General features: G+C 38.9%; 1 protein-coding gene across 1 annotated transcript in view; it reads left to right on the top strand.

Annotated features, from left to right (window-relative positions):
• Window positions 1–20,011, top strand: part of DNAH5 (dynein axonemal heavy chain 5) — a 213,525-nt gene that overhangs the window by 168,169 nt on the left and 25,345 nt on the right. Inside the window, exons 66-70 of the mRNA XM_036849308.1 lie at window positions 8,655–8,898; window positions 9,907–10,021; window positions 10,510–10,700; window positions 14,607–14,728; window positions 17,607–17,756. Coding sequence (XP_036705203.1) covers window positions 8,655–8,898; window positions 9,907–10,021; window positions 10,510–10,700; window positions 14,607–14,728; window positions 17,607–17,756 — 822 coding nt within the window. The remainder of the gene's footprint in view (window positions 1–8,654; window positions 8,899–9,906; window positions 10,022–10,509; window positions 10,701–14,606; window positions 14,729–17,606; window positions 17,757–20,011) is intronic.

Raw genomic sequence — 20,011 nt, 5'->3', positions numbered from 1 at the left:
TTGTTCTATTATTAATTCTAGTCACCTGTTGATTTTTAGCGTTCTAGTACACATCTATTTTTTTCTTTCGTTCGATTCATTATTATACTTCTGGAATATAAAATTAAAACATTTTACTCAGATAACATGACATTGCCAATTCTTATTTGTTATCCAAGAGAGCTCTGTGTATGTTGTGAGAAGATAGAAGTTGGTGACACTAGGTTTCACTGTGCACCTTCTGAGGGCTACCGGATTCATTATGCTCTAAGCATAACTCCATATCTGTTTTCTCTCAATGAAAAATGGCCAATAATTTATAAACTTCCGTGGTCTGAGTTAGCATTTTCTCTGGGGAACATTTGAGTCTTAAGGAAAGAAATCTGGAGGATTTTAATGGGACTGCTTTGGTGAAACTGCGTGAACTCTAAAAGTTGCTATTGATTTTTTTCCTTTGTTCGATGGCAATGTGGAGTTTGGTTTACTTTATACCTCCCTTCTACACTGACCTAAAGATTTATTTAGGTTAAATCTATTGGCAAAATCTTTGAAATCTGTCCCTCCCATTCTTTTTACCTTTTCTGTATGTCGTACCATGCTTGCTCTTCTGAGCCCTCCCTTATGTTTATCTCTTTCTCTCTCTCTCCTTCCCCTCTTCCTTTTGATATGAATCTTCTCTGTTTACTTTTTAATTTATTGTACATAAATCATGGAGTTATACGGTTGGAAGTTGCATTAAAAGCATTTAATCCAACTTCATAAATTCACATCGTTGGTGACCTCAGTATGGCAGGAACCGATGCTAGCGTTCCTACCACAGACTGGCTATTGAAGAAGTAACATCCTTCCAAATATATACTTGTTTATTTTTGAAATCTCAGTAGAGATGGTTGAGGAAGTTTAGCGCTGCCACACCCTTATTTCAGGAAGGACAGGGGTTCTTTTTTTTTTAAGTTTTTTTTTTTTTTAATAGTAATCTTTTATTTATTTATTTATTTTTATATTTATTTTTGGCTGTGTTGGGTCTTCGTTTCTGTGCGAGGACTTTCTCTAGTTGTGGCGAGCGGGGGCCACTCTTCATCGCGGTGCGCGGGCCTCTCACTATCGCGGCCTCTCTTGTTGCGGAGCACAGGCTCCAGACGCGCAGGCTCAGTAGTTGTGGCTCACGGGCCTAGCTGCTCCGCGGCATGTGGGATCTTCCCAGACCAGGGCTCGAACCCGTGTCCCCTGCATTGGCAGGCAGATTCTCAACCAGTGCACTACCAGGGAAGCCCAGGACAGGGGTTCTTGATTAACAGCAAATCTGTGGAGCTGGGGCATCCCCGAGAGTCTTCAGGGCAGTATCCATTGCCCGTATTTTAGGCTCTGCTTTCACCTGTAGTGCTGGCTTCAGGAAGATAGGGGCTTTGATAGCACTCTGAATAATATCCTTGTCCTTGGCTTTCTTACTATTCAGCTGAGTCTCCTTGGAAAGAATAATTTGGCTTCCAAGATTTTTGGTTGCCACAAAACACAACAACAACTCCGGGACTGCCCTGTAATTGTTGCAGCAGAGCTCTAAGATGAAGTAAGGGGGGCATGAAGCTCACTGGAAGATTCTGAACAGCCTTGAAAAGCCAATATGGATCCCAGGCCAGGCTTTGCCTTACTTCCTGGGAAAGTTGGGTGCCTTCAGACATTATTCTCTTACCATCCTCTCATTATCAGAACTTGTCCCAGGCTCAAAGGAAATGATTCTCACAAAAGTGTGGTCAGAGTGACATGACACTCATTCTGTTTTAATAGTCATCTTACCCTGAACCACATTAGAATACGACACGTAATCTGTAGTTTTTTTTTCTCTAAAGCGAAGTGAGCTGCGAGACTTATTTGTGATGGATCTTACGTAGTCTACTTTCCGCCAGCAGCTTTTCCTTTTGCAGCATCTTTTCTGCCCACCGTGCTCCTGAATTTGCTCACTTTGCTGAATCTTTTCAGCCTGGGTGGTGGCAAGTGGGTCTGAGTTGATCTCTGGTGCTTTCAGGGCATTTTTTTTTATCATCTAGTGACTCAGTTGAAAAGAGCCTATGTCTGTGCCTATGGACACAGATATAAAACGTTAAGTCCAAACTGTTTCTTTGACTTCAGTGACAATGAAGTCTCTCTTACTATGATCACATCTTGGGTGATGGTAAAAATATCAATATGAAATGTTATTGGGCCAAGGAGGGGGCTTTTGAAAGCTAGGAAGGTCCCACAGATAGGAAGTTGATGTTGGAAAGCATCTAAGAAATGCCCTAAATGTAGGGAACATTGAAACAAATGGTGAACATCTTCAGTCAGGATGAGTTATGCCTTCACTGGTCTGTTGATTCTTCTTGTGAAAGGCAGCTTGGAACAGTAACTTAGGATACAAGGGAAAGGCTACTCTTCTTTGAGTCCATAAATTCACCAGCTGTCCAGTGTTCTGGGAATACAGGCAGTGAGGAGCCTTATTATCATGCAGGATCTGGTCTCATGAATGCTCAGCTGTACAGCCTGAGCAGGTTTTTTTGCTTAAGAGACAAAGGGAAACCTCCGAGCATATGAAAACAAGGAAGGCAGATTTTTAACTGACTTTATACTTTTCTGTGTGCTTCAAGGCAGCCTTTTTAAATGCATGGGCTGTTCAAGTTCACATCAAGGTCATATTCAATTGTTCACCTGATGTACCTGTGAGTATATTTAGACAGCCTGCTGTTGTCATCAGAAGGTGATGTATCAAGACCATTTTAAATAGGCAACAAACCAGTAGCCCTCCAGAAACTTTCCTTTAAAGAAACCTAGTCTCTTCGGGTCACTCTCACCTTGATCCTAGAGAATAAGACAGAATCTCAAAGAGTACTATTAGGAGAAAAATATTAATATCAATTAACAGCTTCTACTAGCCACACAATACAAAGCCTCAAGGGTCATCATTGTTCAGAATTTCGGATGAGCAAACAGGTGTGTGATTTATTTCTTTTGGAGCTGGAAGGACCTAAACTTGGTGGAACTGACATGGGAAATAACTTAACGAAGACACTAAATAGACGTTGTTATCACCATTGTTATTGGTGGTGGAGAAAAAATAAATCTGTTTCTGAGTTCAGTTGTTTAATCTTTCATTTTAATTACCAGTGCAAGGTACAGAAGAGAAAGAATCTTTGGGAATAAAGCCTGGGTGATACGTTAAAAATGAGAACTGTGGAAGGCTTTCATCTATTTCTTTTTATTGATTCCAAAACTTTGGTTATAGTTGAAGTTTATGAACACAAAGAATTTTAATTTTCATTTGCATCCTTGTTGAGCCACTTAACTTTTGATCATGTAATTAATCAATAGTACATTTCATGAAGTTGTACTGAATCACTGATGTACTTTCTTATTCAATTCAGGGATACTTTTCACATTATCACAGTTTATATAAAATTTTTATGTTGTGGTCTTAATATATAGAATACATAGCACAAATGTGTGTGTGTGTGTGTGTGTGTGTGTGTGCTAAGAGATAATCCCTTTGGTGGGAAAAATGCTAATAGACAAAATTATTTTGATTAACTTTGCCCCTTCGTATTAATTTGTAAAAGAACTATATTATGGAACTAAAGTTGTAGTTCAACAGAAATATGTTTAAATCTGTCATACAAATGAAAATATGCCTAAAACCTTATCCCAAAGTCGGTTTTCCATTTTCAAATCTCAAATGAAAAGCAAATAGCAATTGTTCTATTTTCTTTCAGAGGTATCTTTCTTTGCCCCATAACTATTGTTCTGTTCTACTGTTTGGCCACTGGTGTGCTATTTAATGAATAATTTGCTTTTGGAATTCCAAATATTACTTTAGGTTGTAGTATTTACTTTAGAGTATATTATTTCATCAGTTTCAAACTATGGGGGAAATGTACTCCTTAGCCTTATTTTAATCCTTTGGGAATATAAGCATTTCTTTAATTGCCAATTTTATTTAATTAATGTTGTTAACAGTGACATTAAATTGACCATAATCAACTCAATAATGTTCAAGCTTTTACTTACTATCTTTAAAATCAGGAAAGGAATAATTTGTACCTTATTGTATGTATTACTAATAAGTGTGTTTATTTTCTTAATAATGGTTTTCATAAGCAACATGGAGGCATAATTTTAGTCTCAATCCTGTAGTTCTCAAGTGGAGATGAGATTGGAAATGTAGGTTGTAACAGGTTTTGCAAACTATGTTGAAAATTTTGGACCTTTCCAAATAGTAAAGGGAGAGCCCTCAATGACAAGGAGCAGAAAAGGGGGTGATGGCAGAGCAGAAGATCAGCGGGGGGACCAGTCATGGTTAGTGTGGTCCCCCGAGCAATAATTAAAGCCTAGATTAGGGCAATTGCTATGTAATTGGGAAAAAATGGAGGAAGGCTTATGCAGGAAGGCTCAGTAAGACTTGGTGCAGATTTGGGATTTGATAGCCCATGCTCTCATCTCCAGCAGACATGAAAGCATGCATCCTTAGCATTGTAAGTGCAAGATTAGACAGTTCTCCTTTAAAAAAAATCCCTTTCAGCTCCTTTATTATGCTTTTACAATGATACGTGAAATTCTAAAGTGTGATTTATTTTATACCAACTTATAATTTTACTTTTCAAACTACTCATTTCCAAATAAATATTACAATGCATCTGAAAAATCCATGCTGGAAATGAATGAAGGGAGGGGATAGAGAGAAGAGACGTCTTCTGAGCAGCTGTCATGATCCAGTCACTGGTTTTGAGCTTCTTTGCTAATGATATCCTCACAATCACTCTCTGAGCTGTTTTATGTCCATTTTGCAGATGAAGAAACTGAGGCTTAAAGACTTGCATAACATGGCCAAAGTCATGCAGTTAATAAGTCCTGGGTGTTAGAATTTAAACGTGTCTTCCTGATGTCAGAATGCTCACTCTTCTCACTGCTTTACTTTCCTTCCCTGTCTTCATGTGAGCACTTTTATCAGGCTTACCTTTAGGAACTCAGAAATGATAATGAGAGTGTATAAAATTTAAGAATATGGCAAGAGTGTGTAAAATTTGAGAATATGGCAATAAAAAATATTTGAATTATTTCCATTTAATTTTATTATCACTTTGTTTCCTAGTGTAACCATATTGTGAGTGCATTTATTATAACTGCCCATGGAAAGGAATTTTATAGTAACCATTAAATGTCACTTATCTCAAATATGAGATTATTATCTAGTAAATAAATGAATTAAAATGACCAGCAAGGAGATTGCCAACAAACACATGAAAGGATGCTCAACATCACTAATCATTAGAGAAATGCAAATCAAAACTACAATGAGGTACCACCTCACACTGGTCAGAATGGCCATCATCAAAAAATCTACAAACAATAAATGCTGGAGAGGGTGTGGAGAAAAGGGAACTCTCTTGCACTGTTGGTGGGAATATAAATTGATACAGCCACTATGGAGAACAATATGGAGGTTCCTTAAAAAACTAAAAATAGAACTACCATATGACCCAGCAATCCCACTACTGTGCATATACACTAAGAAAACCATAATTCAGAAAGAGTCATGTACCACAATGTTCATTGAAGCTCTATTTACAATAGCCAGGAAATGGAAGCAACCTAAGTGTCCATCAACAGATGAATGGATAAAGAAGATGTGGCACATATATACAATGGAATATTACTCAGCCATAAAAAGAAACTGAGTTATTTGTAGTGAGGTGGATGGACCTAGAGTCTGTCATACAGAGTGAAGTAAGTCAGATAGAGAAAAATACTGGATGCTAACACATATATATGGAATCTAAAAGAAAAAAAAATGGTTCTGAAGAACCTAGGGGCAGGACAGGAATAAAGATGCAGACGTAGAGAATGGACTTGAGGACACCGGGAGGGGGAAGGGCAAGCTGGGACGAAGTGAGAGAGTGGCATTGACATATATACACTACCAAACGTAAAATAGATAGCTAGTGGGAAGCAGCTGCATAGCACAGGGAGGTCAGCTCGGTGCTTTGTGTCCACCTAGAGGGGTGGGATAGGGAGGGTGGGAAGGAGATGCAAGAGGGAGGGGATATGGGGATATATGTATATGTATAGCTGATTCACTTTGTTATGCAGCAGCAACTAACACAGTAATGTAAAGCAATTATACTCCACTAAAGATGTTAAAAAAAATAATAAAATGACCAGTAAGGAAGCTTTCAAATGTAACCAAATAACACATGGAAGCAAAAACAGTAAGAACAGGTCTTAATTGCATTGCTGTATCTCAAAGAATTAAGAATTGATGCAAGTTTGAGCTTTTGTTTTGCTGGAAGAGGGAATTTTTCTTTTTTCTAGAATGTTCCCGGACCTGACTCACTGTGCTCAGAGCATGAGTTGGGAGCCTGGTAGGGTCCCACCCACCATAACTGTTCAACCAATGGTGATTAACTAGCTGGAACGTAAAGCAGAGGCCAGTGCTCTTTGCTTTTTGCCTTCATGCAGTTTTGCTACCATGACCTTTATTTTTAACTTCATGGTTTTTGTTAACACAGGGAGAATTTTCATGTCTGTATTTCTGGAACTAAGACATGACTAGATTTTCTGGTACACTAATGTGTTTCAGTTTATCAGTTTGAAAAGGGTTATAGCATTTAATCATTCACCGGGCAATACTGAGAGCCTACTATGTATCGAACATTGTACTAAGAGTTGGAGAATGTATCAATAAACCAAAAAATCCTTGGAGCATAACTATTAAGTAATTTATATGTTATATTAGAAAGAAAGTAAATAATCACGTAATTAATGAATAGTCCCATTATGTTTTATATGATTTCGTGTGATTCATCACTGCATATAACTTTAGATTTCTAGTTTTCTCGATAGGGAGTAGAATCTACAAAACCTGCTGAGCCATATCCAGAATACCTAACTGAGTATTTACCTTTCTGAAGCTGCTCTAGCAGTGTGAGCTTGGTTTCACATGCCCAGGTACCCGCACAACTGGAACTGCTGACCGTGCTTTCCTGTTCAAGTCACCTGCATTTAACCTTCGTTTCCCCATATTGTATTTATACTGAAATGTGCGTAACTTTAGTAATGCAGGTAAGCATAGGTACCTTGTCAATGGACACTATATTTAGAAAGCTTTTCAAGCAAACTTGCTAATGCGTATCTTTCTCTTCAAATTTTAAATTCTATTTCCTCATTGTCTTTTCCTCTTTTGAATCCTTTTTTTTTTTAAACATCTTTATTGAAGTATAATTGCTTTACAATGGTGTGTTAGTTTCTGCTTTATAACAAAGTGAATCAGTTATACATATATATATGTTCCCATATCTCTTCCCTCTTGCGTCTCCCTCCCTCCCACCCTCCCTATCCCACCCCTCTAGGTGGTCACAAAGCACCGAGCTGATCTCCCTGTGCTATGCGGCTGCTTCCCACTAGCTATCTATTTTACATTTGGTAGTGTATATGTGTCCATGACACTCTCTCACCCTGTCACATCGCACCCCTCCCACTCCCCATATCCTCAAGTCCATTCTCTAGTAGGTCTGTGTCTTTATTCCCGTCTTGCCACTAGGTTCTTCATGACCTTTTTTTTTTTTCCCCTTAGATTCCATATATATGTGTTAGCATACTGTATTTGTTTTTCTCTTTCTGACTTACTTCACTCTGTATGACAGACTCTAACTCCATCCACCTCCCTACAAATACCTCCATTTCATTTCTTTTTATGGCTGAGTAATATTCCATTGTATATATGTGCCACATCTTCTTTATCCATTCATCCGATGACGGACACTTAGGTTGCTTCCATGTCCTGGCTATTGTAAATAGAGCTGCAATGAACATTTTGGTCCTCTTTTGAATCTTTTATTAACTTCAAGTTAGAGTCTCTCATGAAACAATTTGACTTTCATGTACAATTTGACTTGGTGCTGGAAGCATCTCGCAGCCTCTGGGTTTCCTGCTGCCCTTGGCTTGTTGAGTGTCCCCATCTTTTCTTTCCTTCTCTTTCACTGTCTCTCCCTCTCCAAACTACCAAAAGGAAGAAATAGCCATTAAGGGCAATAATCTTCCAAAGCCATTCTCTCCCCAGCTACCCGTAAAGGTCTTTTAGGAAGGATTCAGAACGTCCGTTCTCTTGGAGAGGACAGCATCGTTTCTTTTCAGGTCAAGATGATTTTTCAATTTAAATGTACCTGCAGTAGCAGCACAGTTTGCTTGCCTAACTTTTGGACACTTGCTTGTCACAGAGTTGGATACTATTTCAACACACAAGTTGAGAATAAGCACATTCAAACCACAATAGAGCTCTTTTAAACAAGAAACCAAACAGAGGTAAATGTATTTAATCTGAGACGCATATATTGTCTTCAAATAAATTTCAGTTTCAAAACAGGAGTAAACATGATCACAGAAGTCCCTTAAAAATGAGTTGACTTTAGGAAATAAATAGATGGTAAATAGTTAATACTGGTAATATTTTTAGCACATTTTACATTGTTTGCCACCAGTTCTTCTTTCCTCCATTAATTCTCCTCCTCTAATTTTGATGTCCGTATTTCCTGCAGTCAAATATGACAACCACAGTACAGGAACTTGAGAGCAGCCCCATAGGCAAACTTTTTAAGGAATGGGCAAACCATAGGTGTTCATTAAGAAGAAAATATATTTATGCAAATTAACAGGAACTGGAGAAGGAAAGAACTCATCTCATGGAAGTTGTAACTGCAAACAAGAGGAGAATGAAGGAGCTAGAAGATAATTTGCTTTACCGTCTGACCAGTACCCAGGGGTCCCTGGTGGAAGATGAGGGTCTCATCCTTGTGCTGAGTAACACAAAAAAGACAGCCGAGGAGGTGACACAGAAGCTGGAAATTTCAGCTGAGACAGAAATTCAAATTAACTCAGCCCGGGAGGAATATAGACCTGGTGAGTTTGGTAATGAAAGACGAATGTCACAGGAAAATGAAGCGAGAAATGAGAATTAGAGAAATTGAAGTAAGGATGTTATGAAAACGACTATGCAACGTGGGGTGGCCATTTGTGTTTTGTGGCATTTCTTTAAATATTCAGTAAAATTGAGATGAAGAAATTTTATAGTGGTGTAAATTTTCTAGGTGCTTATAATTCATGTTATTGGCAAATTTTTAAGGTTCCTGGTGAACTTATTTTTAAACTGGAAAGTAAAGAGGAGAATTATTAAAGACATCCGACTGCAAACTAGTGAAGTCTGAGGAATTTGTGCTGCATTGGTGGGCCGTTCACTAGTTGTTTATCATTTGGTAACAATAAGCCTGTATTTTGTTTGTAGTCCTGTAGAGTTCCCATGAGTCCAGGTAGTTCTCTGGTCTCATGGGAACTCTTCAACCTTATCCACAGATCAGCAAATCAGTGTTGTTCATGGGTTATAAAGGGAACCTGCTAAAAGAATTCAATTTCGTTTAGTAATTTAGCATGCCTTCTGGAAAAATAATTGAAACAATATCTACTGGTGGAGAGTCAGGGGTGTCATCTTTGCGATGCCTTGGTTTACCAACTTGAGGCCAAGGTTAGTCAGGGCTTCCTCATGGAGCTTAAGAATGAGGTCCTTAACAATGCCTACACAGTTTGCTGGATATTACAATACAACCCATGCTGTCCCACCGTTTGTCTTTTCTACCTATGAAAAAGTGTAATAAAATGTATTTATAAGGGATCTAGAGATTCTAAAACAGAAAGTATCATTTAATGAACCCAAATAGCAGACTACTTGTTCAAAGCTTACAAAGAAGAATTAAATATATATGATGACATTGCTCTAGACTCCCATTGTTGGTAGACAGTCATTGCTAAGACGTACAAATAAAACTTGTTTCATTTAGTGTTTAGACTGATCTGTGCCTGGGTCATTTATTTTCCGCGCTCGTAGCAAGTGCAACGTTGCTCTTTGTCTTTTAGTTGCTACCCGGGGCAGCATCCTCTACTTCCTCATCACGGAGATGTGCTTGGTTAATGAGATGTATCAGACTTCGCTCCGCCAGTTTCTTGGCTTGTTTGACCTTTCCTTAGCCAGGTACGTCTGTACTCAGGAAGCCAAGCTGAATTCTGTATCTGTGGGTTAGAACGGTGACATTACATTGATAACTTATTTTCCCTTTGCAACTAAGCTGCTTCTTTTTTTAAAATCTTAAGTTGAGTGTAATTACCAGTGTGTTAACAAATCATTCTCATTTGTCATTTTATGCTTAGAGAAAGCTCTACCAACTATTCATCCACTGATCGATTCCTTTGGTTTCCCCAAGTTTCTGTTAGACAAGAAAATTCCCCAGACATTGTTGTGAGTGATAATACTCCGCAGGTAAAATTGATTCAGACAACATGGAGGATTCTGCTATTTCATGTGGAGAGAGTGCTTGTTATTTTAGATTTAGGAGGCTTACTCTTGATGTGTAAAAAATAAGAATTGGTCCTTCAGAGTTACTTATTTTCCATTAAAGACGTTGCTTTTAGGGACAATTGAAAACGGTGGGACAAGCCTGATTGAAATGTTCTCTTCTCCAGGTCTGTCAAGAGCCCAATTACAAGCAAGAGGATCGCTAATATCATTGAGCACATGACCTATGAGGTTTATAAGTACACGGCTCGGGGGTTGTACGAGGAGCACAAATTTCTGTTCACCCTGCTGCTTACCCTAAAGATTGACATGCAGAGGAACCGAGTCAAGCATGAAGAGTTTCTCACCCTTATTAAAGGTCAATATTAGAATAGAAAGCATTGTGCACAGGTGCAGATGTAGGAATTATAGTGAAGGTCTTGTGCATTTTTTTTTTTTAGCAATAGCAGTTTCCTTGCATTTCATTGAAGACTGCATTTATGTGAGATTTTTTTTAACATTTAAAAAAATTAATTAACTAATTAATTAATCTTTTTATTTTTGGCTGTGTTGGGTCTTTGTTGCTGCGCACGGGCTTTCTCTAGTTGCGGCGAGCGGGGGCTACTCTTCGTTGCGGTGCGCGGGCTTCTCATTGCGGTGGCTTCTCTTGTTGTGAAGCACGGGCTCTAGGCGTGCGGGCTTCAGTAGCTGTGGCTCGCAGGCTCAGTAGTTGTGGCACACGGGCTCAGTTGCTCCACGGCATGTGAGATCTTCCTGGACCAGGGATTGAACCCGTGTCCCCTGCATTGGCAGGTGGTTTCTTAACCACTGCGCCACCAGGGAAGTCTGAGATATTTTATTTGTTCATTAATTGCATGAATATTTATTGGGAACCTATTGCATGCCAGGACACAGAATAGGCACTTGAAACATAATAAACAGTAAGTAAATTGTGCAGTATGTGAGGAGCTAGTAAGCACATGGAAAAATGGAGAAGGATAAGGGAGTTGGGGAATGTTTAGTATGTGGAGTGGGGAAGGTTTAAGATTTTTAATGGGATATTTAATGGGATCTCTAATTGGGTAGGATTCCCGAGAGATGGGCAGGTGGCCAAGACCTGAAGGACCAGGGGATGTTGGTCCTGGGGACGTTTAGAGAAAGTGCTGAAGGTTGAGGAGGTGACATCAGTGCCTCTAGTGGAAGAGGGCGTCCTATGATGAAGGCAAAGCAAAGCAACCAGGGCGGCTGGAGCAGAGTGGGTGAGATGACCGTGCCACTCATCCCGTGGATATTTCCTCTGTATCTATTGTAGCGTTGATCACAGACAGGTCCCCTCTGCCGTGGAAGGCTGGGAAACACACATTTGCTATCACATTCTTGAATGTCTGGACAAAAAGTATTTAAAGGAACAGTGGAAATGATGCTGGGCTCGAAATGGTTTTATCTTCTCTACCTTTCTAAACAAAGGCTTATCTTTAAAGATAAGGCACAACTTTATCTTTGGAGGGGTGGATTTTCATTGACTTCACCTACATGGAGAGTAGATTTGCAGAGGAACTTGAAGAGGATCCCAATGGGGGCAGTAGAGAAGGGCACACATGGGAGTATGTAGGTCAGAGTCATACTTATACATACACAAATGCATATTCATGTTCATATACATATGTTTATGCATCTATAACTATATCTATATCTATGTATCTTATGGTAGCAATAAAGACTCATTTAGTTAGACTTGAAGACTCAGAAATTATGATTTGTGGATGATCTCTCTTTCTCTTTCTCTCTCTTGTTTCTAAACGTTGAACCCTTGCCCCTTAGGTTTCTTTTTGGTCCAAGTTTCCTAAATCAGAGCACATGGAAGATGAATGGTCTGGTGAGACATCACCTTAGATGGGCATGTAGGTGTAGGAGTTGCCTTCTTCAGTGAGTCCTTCGTATATAAATGATTTCTGGCCTCAGTGACTCTGGTCCTGCAGCTGATGGAGCTTCCTGTGGGAAAGTTGTTCCTGACACCCTCAATTCAGGCGTGAGATGCATTTCCCTATGGAAATGACATTGCACATAGTGTCCAGAAATACTGTAAAGTGTGTTACTGTTTGGCGTGATCAAAACAAACATGGGATTTAGAGTTGGGAAGACTCTAAGGGAAAATAGTGGCTTTGCCACCTTCTGGATGAGTGGTTTTGAGCAGTTTAAACTTTTCAAGCTTCAGTTGCCTCAGCTATGAAACAAGGATAGTCAAATCTACATAATAGGATTATTGAGAATTCGCACAACTTATATAAACCCTGGCACATAGAATAGCTCAACAGATGATAGGCATTGTTATATTATCTTTAGTTTTTTAGTTTATTTCGATTAGTCTGAGGCTTGCATAGGTTGGACAGGATTTTGTGGGACTTTGGCATTCAACAGCTATTTATTTCTTGTACTCCTTTAGGACACAGAGTTTCATAAGATTTCCCTTTGTTAGTTATGTTGGTGAAAGCTGCCCAATGACATGAACTCCTTCTGTAAGGACTTTAAAATCACTTGTTTGAAAATGTTATTTAGAGAGCAACAGTGTTTTGATGCTGATTTTTTAATGTACTCATCTCTAAGAAGGGAAACCATCAGCCTGGATGACTTTCTAAGTCTGCCCTAGTTATACCACTTCACGATACAAGGTACAACTTGTATAAATCATTGTAAGCATGTTTCACTTTTACAAGGTGTAATGATAAAGATTTAAACCTTCTTTCTCCCAAAGCAAGGGTTTGAGGGATGAAGGGACTGGCATAATTCTCAATCATCTTGAGAATTTATTTTGAATTATTCCTATCCCAGCAGTTTATTCATCAAAAAGTCCACCTAATCTGGTACCATGTTATCCAGGGATATGTTCCCCACTCCCTACCATTACAACATTCTTTGTTGCCCAAAGTACACATTTGAGGCAGGCAAGATATTCATGACAGTGCTACCCTCTGTTAAACAATGAATAATCTTTGGCTTCAAGGAACACTCTTTTCCATGAAAAGCTTCTCCCTAATCCTGTGGTAATACCTTATTCTTTTCAGTTTGTTGGAAAATGGACAGTTTCTATGGAAATTGGTGTGACAGTTTTCAACACAGTGGCATTGTCCTTAGGTCTTTAACTGCTTCCTGGTGTTGAAGCAATCTGTTTTGCTTTTATGAGCTAATATTTTCACTGAAATGGCTTCACTTACCTCTTGTTCCACTTACCTTGGACGTCTACTAAGATAGATTCGGCAAAAGACAGCAATTTCGTGGGGTCCATGGTACCTGAATAAAGTAGAGATTGGCTCAGTAAATATCTTGAGTATTATTACTTGTTTATGACCTGCACTGTTCAAAAAAAGATTGTAGCCAAATGGATTGGTTATATCCTTCTAAGAATTATGGTTAGAGCATATTTTCCCTGAAACATTTTAAGAGATGTTATTTATTAAACAGTATATTTTATCCTATAGAAGACTTGCTAACTCTTTCTTTGACTTAAAATATGATTGTTCACACATTTAGTTTTTCTGGGATAGGCAACAATACTTTTTAAACTGTCATTTATTTTATGGCGCTGTGAGAGTTATATGAGTTATGTGAGCCTAGGTAAATCATCAGCAAAAAGATAGGAGTCAGTACCGAATGGAAATGTTTGTTGTGGGTAGATTGATGAAAAATAAGTGACATAGCACAGGGCCCTTGGGTGTGCTCAAAATGGATGTAAATAATATACTGATTTATAGAGGAGAACCCTTCAAACACAGGTAGTGCTACTAACATTTCTAGATAAATTCTCTCCTTAAAATGAGCTTGTGCCAATATTTGGCAATTCTTAATGCTGACAATAGCTGCTCATTTAGTGACCCTCTGCTTTGTCCTTGATCCTGTTTTGAGTGCTTTACACTCACTTTATATATTTTCTGCCATTAGCACAACACCTAGGCTTCATTATTCCCATTGTACATATTTGGAAACAGAGTTCCAGACAGATGAGCTGGCTTGTCCCAGACCTTGGCCAGGTGGAGCTAAGACAGAATCCACCACTTACCTAAATCCAAAGCTATATTATTGATCCTTAAATGTGTTTTTCTAAAATCATCTATTCCTTTATTAAATGTTAAAGCTTGTTCATCACTATGATTTCTATTTCTGAGTTTAATAAATGTCCAGGTAGTAAAAGAATTGATATTAAAATAGTTTCAGCAAAAGTTTTTTATAAAGAGATTGTTTTACAGTAAAGAAAGAAAAATTTAATAACTTAATATGTTTAACTTGAAAGGTGGTGCCTCGTTGGACTTGAAAGCCTGTCCTCCTAAACCATCTAAATGGATCCTGGACATGACCTGGCTGAATTTGGTGGAACTGAGCAAACTTAGACAGTTTTCTGATGTCCTTGATCAGGTAACTTGTGCTTTGAGTAAACTTATGATAACGTCACAGTGAGCAGCTTCTTGATTTATCATTTGGCTACACTACTTGGGGAAGAGAGAGATTTCTTTGTCACTCTTAAAATGGTATGACCAGTGCTTGACTTTCCTCACCGCTCACTCATACTCTGATAAAGCACACTCCGTCCATGGCAGGCTGGTCTCGCAGGAAGAAATTAGTTACCCAGGAAGTTTAACCAACGCTGACCTGGATGGTATGTCAGTATCACCAATTAGAGACCCACAAGTAAGTGGGAAAACAGATTCAATTAGATTAAATGATTAGATATGATTAAAAGGTTTTGCCGTCTTTCTAAAGATGAAATGAATAGTAATAAGAACACCCTTCCTCTAAGTGATAAACATCCATTCTTACCTCTTGTTTCTCTCTTCTTCCTCTCTTCGTTATAGTGCCTTAGCTAGGCATCTGGGTCTAAATCTAACACAAACACCTGGCCTTTTATCTTTAGAAGTCGTTGTCCTTTCATAAGCAGCAAGTTCCTGATGAATTGTGTATATATTGGTATTGTGGAACTTGGGTATAGAAAGTTGAATTGGGACAAGCCAGGAAATAGCTTCTTGAGAATCTGATGACCAGCGAGAAGCTGCATGGACAGTAAGGTGGCTTTCTTCAGCTGCCAGATGAAGGCTCTTTTTCACCAGAAAATGTCTTAACACTGGTTCTTTTTTTTTTTTTTAATCATTAAAGTATAGTTGATTTACAATGTTACGTTAGTTTCTGGTGTACAAGAAAGTGATTTAGTTGTGTATATATATACATATATTCTTTTCCATTAGGGTTTATTACAAGGTATCGACTATAGTTCCCTGTGCTATGCAGTAGGACCTTGTTGTTTATCTATTTTATATGCAGTAGTTTGTATCTGTTAATCCCAAGCTCCTAATTTCTCCCTCCCCCACCCCCTTTCCCCTTTGGTAGCTGTAAGTTTGTGTTCTATGTCTGTGAGTCTGTTTCTGTTTCACAGATAAATTTATTTGTATCATATTTTAGGTTCCACATATAAATGATATCATATGGTATTTGTCCTAATGCTCATTCTTGACTTTGCCAGTTTAAGTTGACTGGAAGCTTAAGTTCTGCTGTATTTTTTATGTTTTGGCTTACACCTGGTGATTGCCATGTAATTAGGGTATAAGCCATTCTTTTGGGTTAAATAGCTTTTTGAGGGGGAGATTTTAATGCATTCTAGCTTGTTCCCCCATGGGATGACTCCTAGTGACCTTTCCTGGACTATTATCAGTTATTGAAGTAGCTGTCTTCTGGAGATTATACTTTATACCTGAAATCCCTCCATATTATGTAGTCTTTCATGATTGAAAGAGGTTATTTTTTTATTCTTACATGATACTTTCTAAATATGAACCCAAATGGTTTTTCCTTTGATTAGATCTCCAAGGATTACACTTGGGGCTTTAATCAAAGGGAATATACCAGAGAACATAAGATCATGTTTATCTGCCGATGTGATTTATTCTATGATTTTGAGATGCTTGCCCATATAATGCTTGCCTCTCTTTGGTTTTTTAAGCTTCAAGTGATAATGGACTGTGTTTTTTTCCTTTATCAATTGCCTAAAGGAAACAAGTGTGATTATTCATTTAATGCTGATATTAAGTGGTGTATTTCAAATTACTCTAGATTAATAGAGTATTGACCAAGAGACTTCAATAATAAACATGTATTAAATGTCTTCTTTTGTTCCAAGAATGGTCCTGGGAAATGAGGAAACATAAGTGAATGAGACTTGGTTCTTTTTTTTTTTTTTAATAAATTTATTTATTTTATTTTGGGACTTCCCTGGTGACACAGTGGTTAAGAATCCGCCTGCCAGTGCAGGGGACATGGGTTCGAGCCCTGGTCCGGGAAGATCCCACATGCCATGGAGCAACTAAGCCCATGCACCACAGCTACTGAGCCTGTGCTCTAGAGCCTGGGAGCCACGACTACTGAAGCCCATACGCCTAGAGCCTGTGCTCCGCAACAAGAGAAGCCACCGCAGTGAGAAGCCCGTGCACCGCAACAAAGAGTAGCCCCCACTCGCCGCAACTAGAGAGAGCCCGCGCACAGCAATGAAGACCCAATGCGGCCAAAAATAAAAAGATAAATTAATTAAAAAAATAATAAATTTATTTATTTTATTTTTGGCCGCATTGGGTCTTCGCTGTGCGCGGGCTCTCTCTAGTTGCGGCGAGCGGGGGCTACTCCTCGTTGCGGTGCACGTTGCAGTGGCTCCTCTTGTTGCGGAGCACGGGCTCTAGGATAGCGGGCTTCAGTAGTTGCGGCACGTGGGCTGAGTAGTTGTGGCTCGAGGGCTCTAGAGTGCAGGCTCAGTAGCTGTGGCGCACGGGCCTAGTTGCTTCCCAATGTGTGGGATCTTCCCAGACCAGTGCTCGAACCCATGTACCCTGCATTGGCAGGCGGATTCTTAACCACTGCGCCACCAGGGAAGCCTGAGACTTGGTTCTTCATCATAAGGGATCTCATGGAGCAAAACAGATTTCCTTAAAATAATGAAAATGAATTTCCATTGATTTCTTTATTCTTTGCAGATTTGTTCCCACAAAGTCATAGAAGAAATTCCACAACCCAGGGCTCTCCCTCCTTTAAGAGGGAGCCGGAGGCTGGTGTTAGTACAGACTGACTTCAGAGCAAATCACATTTGATTTTAGACTCTCAGCTTTTTGGTGCTAGGATATAAAATTTTAAAAAATACTCAAGGAATAGCATTCACACATGCCTGGAATGGTCAGAAAGAGGAAAAATATCTGTGAATGCTTACTGGAAGATTTTTCTGTGGTGTGACACTTTTCTTATCCCCTGGTATTTTCAGATATCGAGAAATGAGAAAATGTGGAAAATTTGGTTTGATAAGGAAAACCCTGAGGAGGAACCCCTTCCAAATGCCTATGATAAATCTCTAGACTGCTTTAGACGTCTTCTCCTTATTAGATCCTGGTGTCCCGACAGAACCATTGCCCAGGTAAAAAGTACATATTTTAAAAATAGGAGAATATTTTAAAGGAACATTTCCTTTTAAATTTAAAAGAATATTTAAAATGTTAATCCCCATGAGAATTTTTGTGTAGGCTTCTGTGTAATTTTCTAGCAATACAATTGTGAAAAATGGAAAAATAAACAACAAATAAGTGTACGGAGGTGTATATTTGGGCTAAGTAATTTAATGATTTTCTTTGGTCTAAGTGATACAATAAGAGTGAATGAGGAAACTATGTTTGTAAGGTGGTTATATAGGTCTAATGTGAAGGTAATGCATTGTTTTTCCATATCATTTTAATATTAACTCAAAAAAGATATGGCTACTCCATTTTGCTAGTAGTAAAGTGATGTTTCTTAAATAGGAAGACTGCTCAGGTACTGGGGAGGGGAGAGGAAGACTACAGGGCAGTATAGCATCCCCAAATCCATAGCCATTACCCCAGGATGTGTCACAAACCTCGATGTGAGAAAGAAGGTTTGCCTGAATTTCTTTGAATGATACATATGGTTTAAATGTAAACCCTGCCTCTACAAGATCCATTTTCAAAGACTTTTAATCTGTTGGCCTTACCGTCATGGAAATTTACCCATGAAACAGACTTGTGGTGTCTTGCCTTCACAGCTAAAAGTTAAACTCTACTATTCACAGACATTGATTTTTTTTTTTTTTACAGACTTCTTTAAATAAGTCATAAAATAACAGTAGGCTGGGGTTTCTAATAGAATGTAGGAATTTTTCCCCTTCACTCTCCAGGGGGAGTGTTAAAAACATATGGAGTAACCACCTCCAAGTTCACCTAGATACTGTGGAATCATGAAAACAACTAGATTCAATCATTTATTGAGAAAAGAAAAATGAGTTTTGCAACTCAGGGCACTGAGATCACCCTTCCTTTGGTTTTTCTTCTCAACGTCATTACTTTTATCCTGACCAAATGAATTGTCAAACAGTTGCCTTATTTAAGGGGAGTGTAGAAGTTTCAAGTAGACTTTTCTTTTCCCCTTCCTTCTCTCCTTCCTCCCTCCCTCCCTCCCTTCCCTCCCACTCTTCCTTCCTTCCCTTTTTATTTTTTTCATATAACACTTTATTGGGTTCAGTGCTGAAATTTAAGTGTCTCCCACCCCTTTGTAACTTTGTCATCTTCATTCTGGCCTCTGTCACCCTTAGGCTGATGACAGCCATGTCTTTCTAACTGGTCTCCTGTAGTTCATTCTTGCCCACTCTAATCCATCTTGTATATTCTAGAAGAAACAGAAATATCATTATGGTATTCCTTTAATGGCTTCCCCTGGCCCTTATGGTAACACCCAAGTCTTAAGCAAGATCTAGAAGGCCCCTTGGAAAAATGTTGTCTCCTCTGAAGTTTTTATTCTCACATTAGATTCCTTTTGTGATTTTCAACCAGACACCATTTGGGGAAGCATATTACAAGGTCAACAATGTGGACGTATTTAATCCCCATTCCCCACAAGCAACATCAGGCTTGTTCGTAGCATTTTGGCTGAGCATTAGTGCATGTCCAGGGACATTCAAAAGCCTGGTTGCAAGAAGAACACGCTATCAGAGGGTGTCTTGTGCTACTGCCTGTTTATGTACAGCTGTGAGCTAAGAGTGGTTTTTATAGTTTTAAAGGCTTGAAAAAAAGCCAAGAAGAATAATATTTTGTGATATGTGAAAATTATATAACATTCAAAGTCCAGTGTCTATAAACTTTTATGGGAACATAGCCGTGCTCATTTATTTATGAACTATCATTTGTTTATGCTGCAGTGGTAGGTTGAGTTGGGCAACAGAGTCTGTACGGCCACGAAAGCCTAATATATTTACCACCTGGCCCCTGATGTATGTATAGGTAACAGTAAGTTAGCTCATAGCTTGGATGGAAATGTCCAGGTGGGGTCAGTGCTGAGTTCTATGGCAAGATTGACCATTTTGAGCTTCTTGCTATGCCAGAGGACAAAACACCTGGATCTTGAGAGATGCTGCAATGATGGCAGGTACCCAGGTGCCTGTGGCTGAGAAACAACTGCAATTTGTGGAACACCTGAGCGTCCAGCCTTTGAAGTCCTTCCTGATCACAAAGCACACTGCCCAGTGGCTGTGATGAATGTGTAAACAAGTAGACTTTTGGAGAAGCCAAAGAACATGTCAGGCAAACTTGTAAAGTACCTTTCAGAAAGCTGTAAAAAATGTGCAGGCATTTATACTTAGGTTAGAGAATTCAATACAGGATCTGG

Source organism: Balaenoptera musculus, chromosome 3, assembly GCF_009873245.2.
Source record: "Balaenoptera musculus isolate JJ_BM4_2016_0621 chromosome 3, mBalMus1.pri.v3, whole genome shotgun sequence".
Classification (NCBI taxonomy): Eukaryota; Metazoa; Chordata; class Mammalia; order Artiodactyla; family Balaenopteridae; genus Balaenoptera; species Balaenoptera musculus.
Note: the sequence above shows the minus strand (reverse complement) of the source record. Positions and strands in the feature narration are given on the sequence as shown.